The 15,360-nt window shown below is 49.0% G+C and overlaps 1 protein-coding gene across 22 annotated transcripts in view; it reads left to right on the forward strand.

The window, feature by feature from the left end:
* Positions 1-15,360, forward strand: part of Tenm4 (teneurin transmembrane protein 4) — a 2,974,939-nt gene that overhangs the window by 2,706,917 nt on the left and 252,662 nt on the right. For 20 of the 22 annotated variants that reach the window (XM_039113155.2, XM_039113170.2, XM_063262756.1 and 17 more), the window contains one exon: positions 1,369-1,578. The exons of the other annotated variants lie outside the window; for them this stretch is intronic. In XM_039113155.2, coding sequence (XP_038969083.1) covers positions 1,369-1,578 — 210 coding nt within the window. The remainder of the gene's footprint in view (positions 1-1,368; positions 1,579-15,360) is intronic. 22 annotated transcript variants of the gene reach the window in all.

The raw sequence follows: 15,360 nt of genomic DNA on the forward strand, positions 1-15,360 counted from the left end.
TCTGAAACAAACCAGCAGAATGACACACAAAGCAATTCTATGAAGCACTGGCAGGCAGTTAGGCTCAGGAGTTGACATTACCATCGCAGGAGCTGTAAACACTGCTGGAATTGGTGGCTGTGAAACATGGGGGCTTCTGTGGCGTGTCCTCCCTCCCCAAATCAGAAGTCCTGTGCCTCTCAGGATCCTGCTAAATGTTCAGATCTGAGATGGGCAGTGTTTCCTGAGGTTAAGGCCCTTTGCAGGGCTAATGACTACATATTCTGCAGTCAAGGTGTGAGACAGTAACAGCCCTTGCTGCTGGTGAAGCCTGTGTTGTACTGTATACTTATCTATGTTTGTGCTTATGTCCTCTCTTGTACTCGATGTACTGCATGTGTGGAAAGGCCCTCCACAGACAAGACCCAATGTGCCCAAGCTGTGCCTTCCTTCTGAAGAGTTGGGAATCTGCTCACAGAACTGCTGAAAGCTATAACCTTAGAACGATATAGTAGTTCTATATCACAGAAACTCAGAGTCAGGCTCTCTGCCTTTTGGAACTCATAAAATGCCAGTGTCCTAATATGACAGGGTGTTCAACTATCAGAACGTAAGGATCATAGTCTATCAGGTCTCTAGCATTAATATATGCAACAATTATCTCTTCTGTGCTTGGTGTGAGCCTGGCATTGCGTTACAATCTTTGGCTAAAGGAGTGAGACCACTAAAATGCTTGATTTCAAGAAGTTTGCAAAGAATGTCAGAATTTAAGAATCATAAAATGTTAGATCCTCAGAAAACTAAAACACTGGTATGCTAAAAGTTCTAAGCTACTAAAGATGGTGGAGAGCCTTAGATCATTTTTTCCAGCTCTCACTACCTTTTTATGAGGCCCAGGACTTACTGCAGGCAACTTGGATTCAATTCTCACTAATAAGAACATCATTTCAGTTCAGTGACATCACAGAATAGCTGGGTCGCAAGGGCTCGGCCCTCACCCAACCCTGGCTGCTCATTTTACCAGAAAGGCCACCTTAGCTCAAAGAGGGCAGCCACTTGTTCTGTAAAAAGGCTTAGTCAGCAGAAGACAACCCCAAGCTTTCCGGCCTCTGTCAAAGAAAGGCTAAACAAGGAAGACCCTCCTGCTGTTTCTGAGGTGCTCTTTGCTAGGCCACTTTTGTGAGCTGCCCCTGCCCTTCAGAAGGAGCGCCGCCAACTTTTTCTGCACAGGGACAGCCCTAGTCCAGGCCACACGTGCAGTGGATCGTAGCATTCGGAGCCCCCTCCCCCGTTGATGCGTGTTTTATTTTGTTGCCTCCCCTTCCCCGTGTCCTCGAAATCGATTTTCATTATTTTTTTTCTGTCTGTGTTTGTCTTTGTGGCCCGCAGGTGCTCCCTTGCATTGTTCATCAGCTTCATCAACCCCTATTGAGCAGTCCCCCTCCCCGCCCCCCTCCCCTCCGGCCAATGAGAGCCAGAGGCGGTTGCTAGGCAACGGTGTGGCCCAGCCAACCCCGGACTCAGACTCTGAGGAAGAGTTTGTCCCTAATTCATTCTTAGTTAAAAGTGGCTCCGCCAGCCTGGGGGTCGCAGCAAACGGTAAGTGCTTCTCTCTTTTGCTAACTTTTAATGGATTGTTGCTTTTCTTTCTTCTCGTGGGCTATGCCCGCTCCCGACCGCTTGCAGCTTGCAGTGGTGGAGTGGCTTGGTGCATGGTGGGGCTTGTGGGCAGGCAGGGACCTGGGCAGTTCCGTGGGCTTGGAGTAGGTAGTGTCTGTCTCTGCCCACGAAAAAGACTTTATCCCGTGACAGGTGCATGAAACAAGAAGATTACAAAAAGCAGGAGACAAACACCAGGCAGAGACAAAGACTCAAACTAGAGGGACGGGGGCCTAGAGGCTGCACGGATTGGCTTAATACTATGTGCAAAGCAACCGCAACCGCGCCAGGCATAGTCACCTGTTGCTTCATTAGATTCTCCCTACAAGGTTACCAAGAGAGCAGTATTATGGTGCCCCTCAATAACAGTATGAAAACAGGGAGAAAGAATGTTGCCTGGAGCTCAAGGCTGTTTCTGAAAGTTCCCTAGCCTGAAGTTGCAGGCAGAGAACAGAGCGGAGTGTCACCAGGGACCGAACTGTGATGGATTTCAGCTTGATCTGCCCAAAGGGTTCGCTTCTTTTCTCCTCTTTTCTCCGCTTTCCTCGAGAAGAGGAGGTGTGAGGGTGTGGCGAAAGAGCATCGCCCAGCTCCTGCACTGTGACCCTTGGCTCGAGATACCCATCTGCCCAGTAGCAGCCAGTGCATTTCTCCACAAAGATGTTCCTGCAAGGGATTCAAGCCACTACGGGGTGGATATAAGACTGTATGTGAAAGTATAATAATGGCACCAAAGTTTGCCATTTCTAATAGAAGAAATTGGGCTTTTCCAGCAAATACCACGGGAGGGTGTGTATTGATTTAGCAAGCATTTATGTATGGATATCTGTATGGGCTAGAGAGGTAGCTCAGTGATTAAGAGTGTACACTGTTCTTCCAGAGGTGCTGAGTTCAGTTCCCAGCACCCGTGTCAGGTGACTCCCAACTACCTGGAACTCTAGCTCCAGGGAGATCTAACGCCGCTGGCCTCTGCAGGCATCTGCACACATGCGCGTGGGTACACATACACACATAATTTAAAATAAAGTAAATCTTCTAAGTGCCTTTTGAAACTGCATTCTAGGCCATACTCTGGGAGAGGAGCAGCAGTGGAAAGAATCGGGAGGCTGGATTGGGGGTGGATACTGGATCCACACAGAGTTCTGCACCCAATCAAAGCCTTGTGACTGGGGGCTTTGACAAGTCTCACTGACTCCCCAAGTTTCTTCAAACGTAAAGCAGGCAATGTGGTATCCAGGTCACAGTGAGCAGCATCATGGGGTCTGGGATGGGAGTTCAGTAAATGTTAGCGCTCACCTCATCAGCTGCCACTTCCCTGTAGTGGACACACAGTGTCTGTCTGTGTGAAAGCACTCTGCACATAGGTTCAGCACTTGGTATGCTGGGAGAGATACCAGAGGCCCTCTCTTCTCAGGAACAGAGGGAAAATGAAGGTGATACAGGATGGAGCCTAGTGTGCTGGGTGACAGGAAGTCTCCTCACTGCCTAAGAGAGCTGGAAATGCCTCCTTGAGATGCTGGCAGGGTGGGAAAGGATGGGTCAGGATGGGAGCAGACTGTGATACCAGGACTGTTCTGGAGGATACACGTGGACATAGGATCCTGGGTAGGAGTTGGGGAGCCTGCTTCCTCTCCTTTACACCCAGGAACCTTGGCACAAAATAGGCATTGACCTGGAAGGGTGTGAAAGGCTTCATCGTGAACATCGCTGGAGCGTCTCCAAGGGCTGAATAGAGCATGCGCATGCGGGCCCTGTATTCTTGGTGGCCAGACTCCATCCACCCAAAGGTCCCATATTTTGGGGTGTTGCTCCGAGTCAGAAGCAGGAACCCTGAACTAGGGGTAAAAGGCCCGAGTTTCAGCTCTGAGTCACTGGATATTGTCCTTGGCAAATCGCTGTCTCACTTCAGGCTGTGCCAGTGATGGAGCAGTTTCTAAGGTACTCTGGTTTTATTAATGTCACGTGGCACTGATCATGCTTCTGCTAGTCATCATCATAAGCTTGCTGAGGAAGAAGAAAAATCACATGTGTACGTACACAGACATACACACACACACACACACACACACACAAATAGTTCACATATATAGAACAAATATATATAGATGGATTGGTAGATAACTGATAATGTCCTTCACTCCTTTCTGGATAAATAAGCCTTGCAGGGAAGAAGACAAGAAATGAAAGTCCTTAATCTATCCCTTTGCTGCTAACTGACCCAGAGCAGCGGCTTTGTCAAAGGCTCTGAGACAAGCTGAGACACTGTTACTTTGTTAATGTGCAGGGACCACAGGAGGCCTTTGGCCTACAGCTGTTTGCTCAATTCAGCTCCTCTGTGCTCCGGCTTCCCAGAGGCCTCCACATACTGTGGATTCCTTCCCCAGGGCCCCGCACTGCCCTGAGAGTGTCTCTCTAACCACCGTTAGTAAACGTGGCCTTTGCGGAAGGAAGGGAGAGTCTGGGTTTGGCTTGGTTGCTGCTCTAGGGTAGGTGCCCTGAGAGCCCATTGCTGGGCTCCATCATCTTTCTGTCCCTAAAGTCCCACATGGGAACATCCTGCTGGTGCAAGGGACGATAAGCAGGTCACCACATCATGGCTCCAGTAAATGCCTGAAAAATTTTGTTTGATTTTAAGGGGTGTGGGTGTGAATGTATTTCAGTGAAATTACCTGTATTTCTTTGGGTCCTTATAGAGGCTAGGATGCTTATTTATACCCCAGATGATCTAGGAAAGTGAAAGGTAATGTTCTCAGGTAATCTGTATCCCAGAAACAACCATGTTTGGTCTGTGGTCTTGCAGATGCTCTGTATTCAGTATTCATTCTTTATTCTTTAATAAGTGAATAAATGACCCAGCTAGCAAACCACAGAGCCAGCTTCCCCGATGGCTCCCTGAGCCATCTCAGGAAGGGTCCCCATCCCCACACAGTTGCTCCGTCACGAAGTAAGGACAACCTGCCATGGTTGTGATAGTTTTAAAGTCACAAAGCTGGGTACGAGGGACGAAGGCCAGAGGGAGAGCACTTTGCTAGCCTGAGAGGCCTTGGGCAGGATCAAAAAAAATAACAGAGCAGTAGGTGAGTACCCCTACCTCCATACATCACCTTCTGCTACTGAGCTGAGGCAGGTCAAATGCTAAATCCCCAAAGGGCAAGCTCACCTGAGACGCCATTCCAACTGTACTTTAAATGATGCGGACTTCTCCTCTGGAGAGTGAAAGTACAGGGGTTTCTCACTTTCCAGCGCTTTCCGGAGGTAGTGGGAGGGAGTTGGCCCCTGGGAACCTGCTTTCTCAGGGCGCAGGCTGCCTTCTAGCTGTTCCCCCTGGAGTCTCTCCAGCCAGCGTTGGGACCAGGGTCTGCGAGGCCTCAGGGCTGCCCTGCAGAAATCCCCATGTAAAGCTCAGAAAGAAGTGTAGGTCATCTCTGCACAGCTCATTGTCCCCCATGGAAAAGAAGAGAGGGCAAGTCACTCTTTCTGTCATCACAATCCTAATCCTCCCCAGGGCACTCGTGTGAACAGAAGTCACCCATGTGAATAGGAAAAGATCAACTGGGCACAGTCCAGGAGCTCAGGAAGTGGTTTAGGATTAAGTAGATGCCTGTCCTAACCCCATAGAAACGTCCAGAATCAACAGTGTTTTGTCAATTGAGCTAATCTAAATTCTAGGGGGCTTTGGGAATTTAGGGGTGGGGCTTAGGAGGGTCAGGAAATAAAGAGCCCTGAGGTATCAATAGAGGGCTTCCTGAGCCAGGGAAGGTAGGAGAGGCTGAGAAAGCGTGCATATAATGAGTGCCTTCTGTATGCACATGTCTCCTTTATACACGTTATTGTCTCTGGGCTTCAGTTTTTTACATTTCACTTTGGGGGGAAACTGAGGCCTAGAGATGAGGACAGTGACGTAATCATGACCCCACTGGAAGACAAAGACTCAAAACCAAAGCAGGCTTGCCTCCAGGGCCTTTCTATCCTCTGTCTTATTTCTGATGCTAGTTCGGGTCTTTCTGTGTCCATAGTAAGACTGAGGGTAAAAGTACTCCCACCAGAGCTGGGCTGCATTTTTTTTTCCATTTTAAAGAACTCCGGGTTGTTTGATTCCTATTGCTCACCTCTTAAGCGTTTATGAAGCACCCAGCACTGGGGGCAGCCTCTTTCTATAGGGAATCATCCACTCCTCTTTTCTGTCCTATGAGCTGTTCTAGTTTCATGGACGTAACATGGTCCCAGAGAGGTAAGCCATTTTTCTTCCTCTGCCTCATGGGGCCTCTGAGTGATGGGGTCAAATTTGAACTCTAGGCCTGCCTGAGACCACAGCACGGAGTCTTTATGGTATATTTTTATGAGCACTTCAAGGATTTCATAGATGAATTGGGTTAGATATTCGAAACATAAAATTTTGTTGCAGATCCCCCAAGGCAAACCCTACATGTGTCCTTTGGCTTCCCCCAGGCTCCAGGCCCTTCCTGCCTGACCTTAGAAAATGCTCCCCTGGCCAGCAGCAAGCTTGTTTGGCATTTTCATTGACTTGCTTAGGTCTCAGGCAGCTGGGAGTATTTTTGTTTTGACTTCCAATCCAGCAGAGGAGTGTTTATTTTTCTTTCTAAATGGGAAACACTGCTATGCATGCAAGCTCCTTCCAAAAAGTGTTTTCTTTAAAAAAAAAAAAAATCCAACTTAATTTAGAACCTATGCGGAGTTCCCAGGGGAGTCTGCTGGGTCCTTTTAAGTCAGCTTGTGAAATCAGAAGGCAGAACGAAGACTGCTTCTAAGGATAGAGAGGCGTGCCCAGCCAAACTGTCTTCCTTCTATCGCTATGAATTCCACGGAACGGGTGGCAGCCTTGGGTCTGCCTGCTTGACACGTTTCTGGAGTCAAAGGCGGCTGGGGTGTGTAAAGTTCTCTGCCAATTCTGCCCTCTGCCTCTCTCAGCTCTTCTTGCATCAAAAGACACTTGTTGGTAAATTCATTCTCAGGGAGCAAGCTGTGTGGGGAAGTCAGTTCGAGCTCCCTTTTTCCTGCTAGGAAGACAAACGGAGTCCTTCCTTTCTTCATTCATCCCTGAAGACCTGTGAAGTGCTGGTGGGTGTGTTTCCGAGAGACGAAGGTGAAAGTGAACACTGTTATAAGCAGAAAGATCTTGTTAAATAAATGAGCCCTCAGGACCACATGCCTGGCGGACTTCTTCGTTTTCAGATTTCTCAGAGTAAATAGAGTACACTGTGTGTACTTGTCCTAAAACTCCTCCTGTCACCAAGTACATCACCATCTCTTCAGTAAAGCATACAAATAGTTTATACTAGTGGGGAGAGAGGAAGACAGACAGACTGACAGACTGACAGACTACTGGCTCAAGGCCTCCTATCAGTTCAAGACACATTTTTGAAATCAAATAAGGTTGTCTGGTTGTTTGGTTGGCTGGCTGGCTGGTGTGGTGTGGTGTGGTTTGGTTTGGTTTGGGTTTTTTGAGACATGGCCTTGGTGTCCAGATTGGCCTTGAACCTGTGATTCCCCCTAAGCCAACCTCCCAAGTCCTAGGATTACAGACATGGCTACCCACACCCATATTCATGCCCAGCTTCAAAGTTGTTATTGTTGTTTGCTGTGTATGGCCATGTGTGTGCATGTGCACGTACAAGTCAAAGACAGTCTTAGGTGTCACCCTTAGCAATGTTGCCGTCTTCCTCTGGCCTAGAACTAACCACTTCAGTGTGTCTAGGTAGTCAGTGAGCACCAGGGGTCTTCCTGTCTCTACCTCCCCGACTCTGTGGTTTCTACCACAACACCCAGCTTTTTATCTGGGTACCAGAAATCAAACTCAGGTCCTCACACCTGTAAGACAAGCATTTTACTGGCGAGCTGTCTCTCCAGAAACAATGATGTTTGGCTGCCTCACTGTTTTTAGGGCAGATGCCCCCTCTGCCTGCCACATTTCCTGACCCAATTTCGAGTTTGTGGAGGCCAGCTTTGGATATACCTGATTTCTGATGTCAAACTTGAAAAATCAAAACGGCACTGAAAAGTCACTTAATGTCCTCACTTCTCCCTTGCCACTTGCATATGACACACTGTCATCCCAGGACCAGTATACTGAGCCACGCGGGCACAACCATGCAGAATCACAGAGATAGAAGCTGGCTCTGGTGCAGTCAGGATTCAAAGTGCCTGTGCTCTTAGTCCTCTGCCAGGTGCTCCCTTAACTAGGCCTATGCCTCCCACCAGGAACAAACTATTATGGCCCCTAATTGGGGGCAGCAGGGACACCCTCAACAGGGTCATTTCTATTTTATATAGTTTACAAAGCCCTTTTTCATGCATTACCTCTGGCAAACTCTGGTGACTATAACCTAATTGCCACTTTGGCTTTCTAGAAGGTAGGGCTTCTCCTTGACCCTACAAAATAAACAAGTCACACTTTGAATTAATATAACCCGATGTCCAGGGAAAGCCGGGGCCCGCTAATGAGTTACTCACGTGACCAGAATGCAGCCTCTGGCATCCCTTTCTCACTCATTTCCCCAAATGCAGTTGTATTAAAAAGTACCAAAAAACACCAGGTTTAGTGTGTGGCGTGGTTGGGTCTCAGGACCCCAAGGCCACCCTGTGAGGAGGCACATCAGCCGTGTGTCCTGACTTATCCCATCTGGAAACAGCCCGCTTTGTGTTCCCAAAGTATGTGGAGTGGCTGGCTCTGAAGAGTTCTCATTTATAACAGACCACATCAGAAAGTAGCCCCTGACACCACGGTGCCCAGGCAGTCAAAGAAGAGCCTGGAAGGAGGCCAAGGAGATGGAGGAGGTTATAACTAAGACTCAGGCAAACCCCTTTCCCAAAGCCCACTCACAAGAAGCAACTCCATTCTTAGATCCACAGAGCCTCAAGCACGGCTGAGCTTGGGGCCTGACAAGCACCGAGTGCTAGAGGTAAGGTGTGCAGGGGCAGCTATGCATCCATTAGGAACTGGCCTGTACACCAGTTGGTCCCATCTGTGGAGCGCACTGCTATCGACAAAGCTTACTGTCCAGTTACCAACCTCAGCTGATGGCACTGCCCAGACCTGCAGCTCGAATGCAGTTCCACTAGTGAGGAGGCTACAAATCAAGACACCCAGGTGACCGCTTCAGCCTGTCTCTAACCTTCTGTGTCACCTTGCAGGAGTCTTTGGGTCTGGACAGTGAGGAACCTGGACTGAATCAGTGATTTCCAGGCCTTGTTTGTCCCTGTCACAGCGTGGAGCCTCGAATCATGCCCACCTACCCTGTTATTTATGTTCTTTTAAACGTCCTCCTTCCCCCAAACTGTTTGGATTTAACTGAGTCCCCTTGTTTTGGGTGGGGGTGAGGGGGACTGTATACTGGGGCCACAGTCCCCTTGCCGTAGGGCAAATGTATGACATAGAAGCAAACTGTAAAAATAAATACAGTGAAAGCAGATTATCATGTTCTGGCGAGAACATGCTTGCTCAAGGCTGTGGGGCAGAGCCTGGCCTCTCTTTGTTAAACAGGGACATTGGCAAGTGTTGAATGTTAAAACACGCACTGGGTACCGAGCTGAGGTTTCCCCTGTGGCTTCGTGAAAGGGGTTGAAGAAGGAAGCCCTCCCCATGGGAGAAATACTTAATAGTTGTTCTCAGCAGACACCAAAGACCATCCACAGGGGACTCAGCTCTGCAGTCATTCGTAGACCACTGTCTACGCATTTAATGCCACCCTCGCAGCCTTCCCACCTTGAGAATAAACGTCTCAGGCTGCTGCCCGCACCCAGGCTTCTTCCCTCTCCCTGGCTTGGTCTTCTCAGGCCATCTGTTCCCACCCTCCCCCCTCTGTCTCGGGCCCTCTGCCCCTGTCATCAGGTCTGAGCTGGGTGCTTTGAGCTCAGCTGGATCCCCCATTACTGGTTAATGGCTCTCAGTGTGGACCAGGAAACCATGTGGCTTCCTCTGAACTGCCATTATTTATGTAGGTGTTTGAGATTCAGTGACTTAAAAAAAAAAAAAAAAGATCCCTTTGCTTTACAAGGCTAGAAGAATCAGAAACAGCACAATGCTGCAGACCCAGGGTAAAGATGAGTTGGGAAGGGGGTGCTTGGATCCCCACTGTAATGGGTGGACATGTGGAATCTGTTCAACCTCCTCTTCCCCTATCTCTCCTTTTGTCAGATTTATTAGCTTCACAGGATTGCTGTGCAAATGAGAAAACCAAGTGTTTTCTCTCTTAGCAATGCCCAGTGAAAGCTGTCCTTTCTGCCCTTCTGGAGCACAGAAGGGTCCAGATATCCTGGAAAGAAGGCAAATTCTCTCACTCCTTCCCTTCCAGGCTTCGAAGAGTCACGACAATTAATAACTCTGCCCAGGAGTCCTCAGCTGGCACCCCACCAGCATCATCACCACCACCAGCCTGGGTGACTTCCAAAGATTTCAGGGAAGGAGGGAGGAAGTGATGGAGGCCAAGGCAGCAGCTAAGCAAACATAGCATAGGGGCCTTAGAAACATGGCTGTTGCTGAATTCCTAGCCAGAGTCTCTACACTGTTTCTGGTCCCCGCTGGTCCAGCCTCCTGATGCATTTTCCTTCTGGCCAGCAGCCTTCCCCGTGGAGTTGAAAGGAGAGGAAGCTGGCTGGTAATTCAGTTATGCCCCCTTCCCTCTCTCCTGGTAGATCATGTTTCTATAAATAACCCTGGAAAGTACAGCAGCGGCTCATGATAATAGTGTGTATAGTTATACTCCCAAAAAACGTCTCTTTCAACGCCCCAGAGAAAGTTCTCTGAGAACACACCTATGAGAACAAGTTTCTACTCCCCACTACCTGTGACTTCAGGAGCTCTCCTGTCCCACCCCGTGCCCATCTGTGAAAGGGGACTAAGGACAGCAACCTGGGCCTGTCTCAAAAGTGTAATAGTCTAGCCTTCGGTGTGCTCAATTCCTGCTGCTGCTGTCTCTTTAGTCACCTCTCTTATTTCTTAGAAATAAATATGGGGCATTTTCAGGGTGAAAGGGTTATTGTATCTGAAGTGAAGTTTGATGACCTGTCTGCTGTCATCCTGTAAAGAAGTGAAAGCTGAGATGAGACCCACCTGGTTGCTAATTTTACAAACTCTGCTCTCTTCCTTCGCAGTGCTTCTTGGTTTATTCTTGCCCTGAACCATTGCAGTAACGTCCTCTCTAGCTGGCTGCCTCCTTCTCAGCCTTCTGACCACCCAGATCCCTCCAAACCCCGATTTTGCTATCTCAAGGCCTCACTCCCACAGTAAAAGCCAGCCCGAGCCCTCTGTCCAAAGCTTACCTCTTTAAGACAGCATCCCCTGTGTCCAGCAACGGGACCTGCAGCTGACTTCTCACAAATGCTGAGAGAAAAGCTCCCATACACTTACTCATTTTAAAGTGAGACCAGGGGAGGATCTGATTTGACTGATACGGAAAGAAAGAGACTTGTTCACCCCTCAGAAAGAATTCAACCAAACAAATCATGATCAAATACCAACTATTTGCTCGGGCCCATAGAGAAGACCCATCAGTCAGCTTATCCCCAGCCTCTGGTAGATGGACTCAAACCTCAGCAGCTCAGCCCCGAAGCAGGCAGGTGGGGGCTCACCGGGACCGAGCCACGGAGGTTTTGTGCAAACCGGGAGGATTCCTGGACCAGTGATGTTCTCACCAGTGGTTGGGCTGACATTGGTGTGTGGTATGTCAGTTGTCTGTGTGCAGCCACACGCTCCCAGCTCCATGCCTGGTGTAAAAGTGTGTCATTCATACAAGAGTCGTGTCCTCTATGAGCAGCTATGGGAAAAGACACTAGGTCCACTGGAACCCTTGGGAGGCAGGGCTCTCTTCACTTCTGTGGAGTAAAACCTAGTGTGACAGGTCCACCGTCAAGGCCCACATCCACTCCACCCTCTTCCTTCTCGTGGGCAGCCCATTTTCCCGGGGTTTCCTGTAGGGGTGGAGTAAGCGGTGTTCTCTAGAGGCTGGGGTATGTGGTACCCTGTACCCACTTCACATCAGAGCCCACTGAGTGAGGGCGATCTTCCAGGAAGCAAGCAAGCGGGGCTTCATGCTGCATTGAGATTTTGTGGCAGAAAAGTATGTGCCACCACCAAGCCCCTCGGGAATAGGTGTCACGGTGGGCACTTTGCTTTTCCTGCCCCCCATTGAGTCAGCCAGGAGATCGGAAAGTTTCAAGCAGGAGACATGCATATGGGTGCATTTCGATACCAGCTTTGATTAGGGAATGATGGGACCTCTGAGTCTCCTCCCTTCCCTAACGTTAGCGTGTCATACCAATATTAACAAAATACCTGGCTGGTGTCAGGCTTGAAAAGGAAATTTTGTTTGTAGTCATTCCTCTTTCAGCATAGTGAGCTAACTAGGACCTAGGTTGATGCAACAATCTTCAGGGTCATTCAGCTAGCAGGTGCAGCGCTGTACCCCCAGTAAGCCTGGCCTTTCAACCCAATCTCCTACTGCCCCATCGGGTCTCTTCTTTGGTCAAGGAACAGCCTTTGTCCTCCTTTCTTGACAGCCCCCCAGGAAGCCACGGGGTCTTGGGGAATCTCCAAAGCAGATCAGAGAGGTTTCTTTTCTAGCCCCCTCGCCTGGAGGGCAAAGCCGTGTGCATTTTGGCACCAAACCCCAGGCCCTGATCAGAAACCTCCTGAATAGAAGTTGCTGAGTTGTGCACTCCAGTGCTCTGGGCTCTGAGTTGTGCACTCCAGTGCTCTCGGCTCTGACGCCCCTTTCGGGCCCCTGTGTGGGTGACAAGATGATGCATGAGGTCTGGCTGGGTTGCTTATTTGTCTGAGCTGGTGATGGCCTTTATCCTGAGGTGAGTTAATGGTGAGGGGGCAGGGGCCCCTTAAGACCTGGACAATGGCCTGGCTTCTCAGGTCATCTGATCATTCAGAGGCCCGCCCAGTCCCTCCCAGCACAGGAGGCCTCTGCCCTCTTGCTTCCCTTCAGCTCAGCTCCCCAGTCAGAGATGCTCCCTACCCAGCAGGAGACCCTGTGAGAGTGCTTAGCTGCTTCAAAGAGTAAGGTGGTGTCAAAGGCTGAAAGGGGAATGGGATGAGGTGCCTCCTGCACAGGGCCCACACCCAGCCAGCCCACACTGGACTCCAGCTGCTCTTTTTGATACAGATTTCAGTTCTACCTTCTCCTGGCTGAATCTATCCCTTCCTGCTTCCCAAAACCACTTCCCTAGTGAAATAAGTTCTTGGCTCTGCTGGTCTTACTAGCTGCCTCAGATACAGCAGCCCTCCCAAGGTTTCCTTCATTAGCATCTGAATAAGGTCTTATCTGATGAATGTTTTGAATATTAGGCTTTTTTTTTTTCAAAATCGGAAAACTGTTGATTAAACTGACCCTCTGTATGAAGATTGGGAGCTGGGACTCAAACCTAGCCTTCTCAGTTTGCAACACACACACACACACACACACACACACACACACATTTTTTATTCACTTATTTACCCACCCACTCATCCATTCATTCTACAAAGATATCTGGGTATTTTATAGAGTGCCAGATATTGAGCTAGATTCCCACTTTCCAGGAAGGGCCACATCGATGTCCAACACCACTAAGGGGTCGAGAAGGCATATGTGCACATTACCCTATACTGTGTTATGTTTTTAGGTGTCTAAGTCCAATTAAGGAGAAATTTAAGAAGATGGGGAAAAGGCAAATGTGAAAATACCTATTGACCTGGGCATCTAGCTGGCTGCTGGAGACCATGACTGGGGTGTTTTCAGGGCACGGAGGCTGATCTCCCAGAAGGGTGGAAGGCACAGGGAGAGCAGAGGCAGTTTAGATGACAGAGTCGAAGCTGGTCCTGTCTTGCAGGCTGCTTTCCAATTACAAAGGCAGGCGGGAGGAACCGTGTATGGAACTAATTCTAGCAAGGATCCATGACCAACAGTTCCATGGTGGAGCTGGCCCGGCATAATGCTGTAAAGAGCTCAGGGGTTCTGGGCTGTGACTCAGAGGTTGAGTGCTTGCCTAGTATATGCAAGGCCCAGGGCTCCATCCAGCTCTCCAAGAATGGGACAAGAAGAGAAAGAAGACAAGAGAAAGAAATAAAAGGTCAAGACACAGAATCCACAGACGATCACACCACACAGGGACTCAACAACGGGGGCCAAACGTAAAGCTATCGTGAGAACACATCAGCCGGTCTTCAGTGCTGGGCAGGCTACAAAGCAAGAGGCCGCACTGTTTAGAAAGTGGATGCCATGAAAAAGAGGAATTGTGGGTATTTGGCTAGCTGTGAGGCCCCTCTAAGAGTAAGAGAAGCCAACAAAACGCAACCAGATTTCACTTAGACTTTGATCAGATCTTACTATTTTTATGCTGTAAGGAAGAATATGGGTTTCTTTAGATATGGTAGAACCTTGCAGGAACATGGCTCATTTACTTCGCTGTGCTGGCTGTGTGTATGATGTGAAATGTACAGAAGCCTGCCACTTGCTTTCAAAACAACTACACATAAATGTAAACACTGCAACATGGCAGAATATTAGCCAGGGTAGACCTAGGTAAAGAACATAGGGATGTTTTGTACTGTCTCAAGTTTCCTCTAGGGTTGAGACTTTTCAGATAAGGGTAGAGGTTGTGCGTGGGTTGGAGGGAGACCAGAGTTCAGGAAAGGGTTCTTTAACACAGGTGAGATAGCCCTTTCTGTAGTGAACACCCACTCACCCATCACCTTGTCTGCCGGGATAAAGGAACTCTCTGAAGCTTTACAGAGGATCCAAAGCTGGAGAGTATGATGAAAGGAGTCTGGCTGGACACAGAGGAGACCTCAGCAAGGCGAGAGAGCTGGTAATAGGAACCACATTGTCGGGGGTGTAGGCAGCCCCACCCCAGAATCAGCTCCTCTTTGCTGAAGCAAGGCTGGGAGAAATTATGTGCGTTCATACTTGTTAAACGGCCTTGGCACCAGAAGTGAGTCTCATAACCCTAGCTTTACAGTGGCCAGGCCACAGTTAAACCTGGGTCAGGCCCGTCCCTGCACCCCCTCTGTCAGGGGTTTATGGCTGCAGCATAAAACAATTCAGCAACGGGCTGAAACATGAAAAACCTCCAGACTGCAAAGGAGAGATTTCTTTTGTAAAGTTTGCTGAGGGGGAAGCGGATGGGCATGAAATCTCTTCTGTTCCTTCTGCTTTCCCGGTCAGGCCCCAAGCACACCGTTTTATGCCCGTCCCCACCTCAAGCCCAGACCACAATCCAATCAGACACAGAAGCTGCTGCATTCTGTGGTTGGGAGCGGGGGAGGGGTTGCTGTGCCAGGGAGTCTTGTTTCCGAGTTGGACTCCTGCAGCGGTGTGGAGGTGGGTACTGTGATCCTCCTCTCTGGGCCTCAGCCTCAGTTTCCAGTCCGCACCGGTGTGTAGTTGTGAGACATCGAATGTTCTATCGACATTTCTTACTGTGTCAGAACATGTCAGAAACAGAAATGGGCCAAGTCGTCGTGGTCCAAAGTTTTTTGGTTTTATCTGAAAAGTAGTCAAAGAGAAAGTGTGAGGTTTTTGTTGTTGTTTTGTTTTTATTTTGTTTTGTTTTGTTTACATTGATCTTCTTACCTATGTTTGCGCGTGCATGTGTATCCTATGGAGGGAAACCAGGTTATGAGGCATGGTCCCAAACATGTTTACCCACTGAGTGATCTCTCTGGTTCTCAAAGTACAATTTTCAGCAGAAGACAAGTCATATGGAAATTTACACACA

The sequence above is a fragment of the Rattus norvegicus genome, chromosome 1 (assembly GCF_036323735.1).
Source record: "Rattus norvegicus strain BN/NHsdMcwi chromosome 1, GRCr8, whole genome shotgun sequence".
Taxonomy (NCBI): domain Eukaryota; kingdom Metazoa; phylum Chordata; class Mammalia; order Rodentia; family Muridae; genus Rattus; species Rattus norvegicus.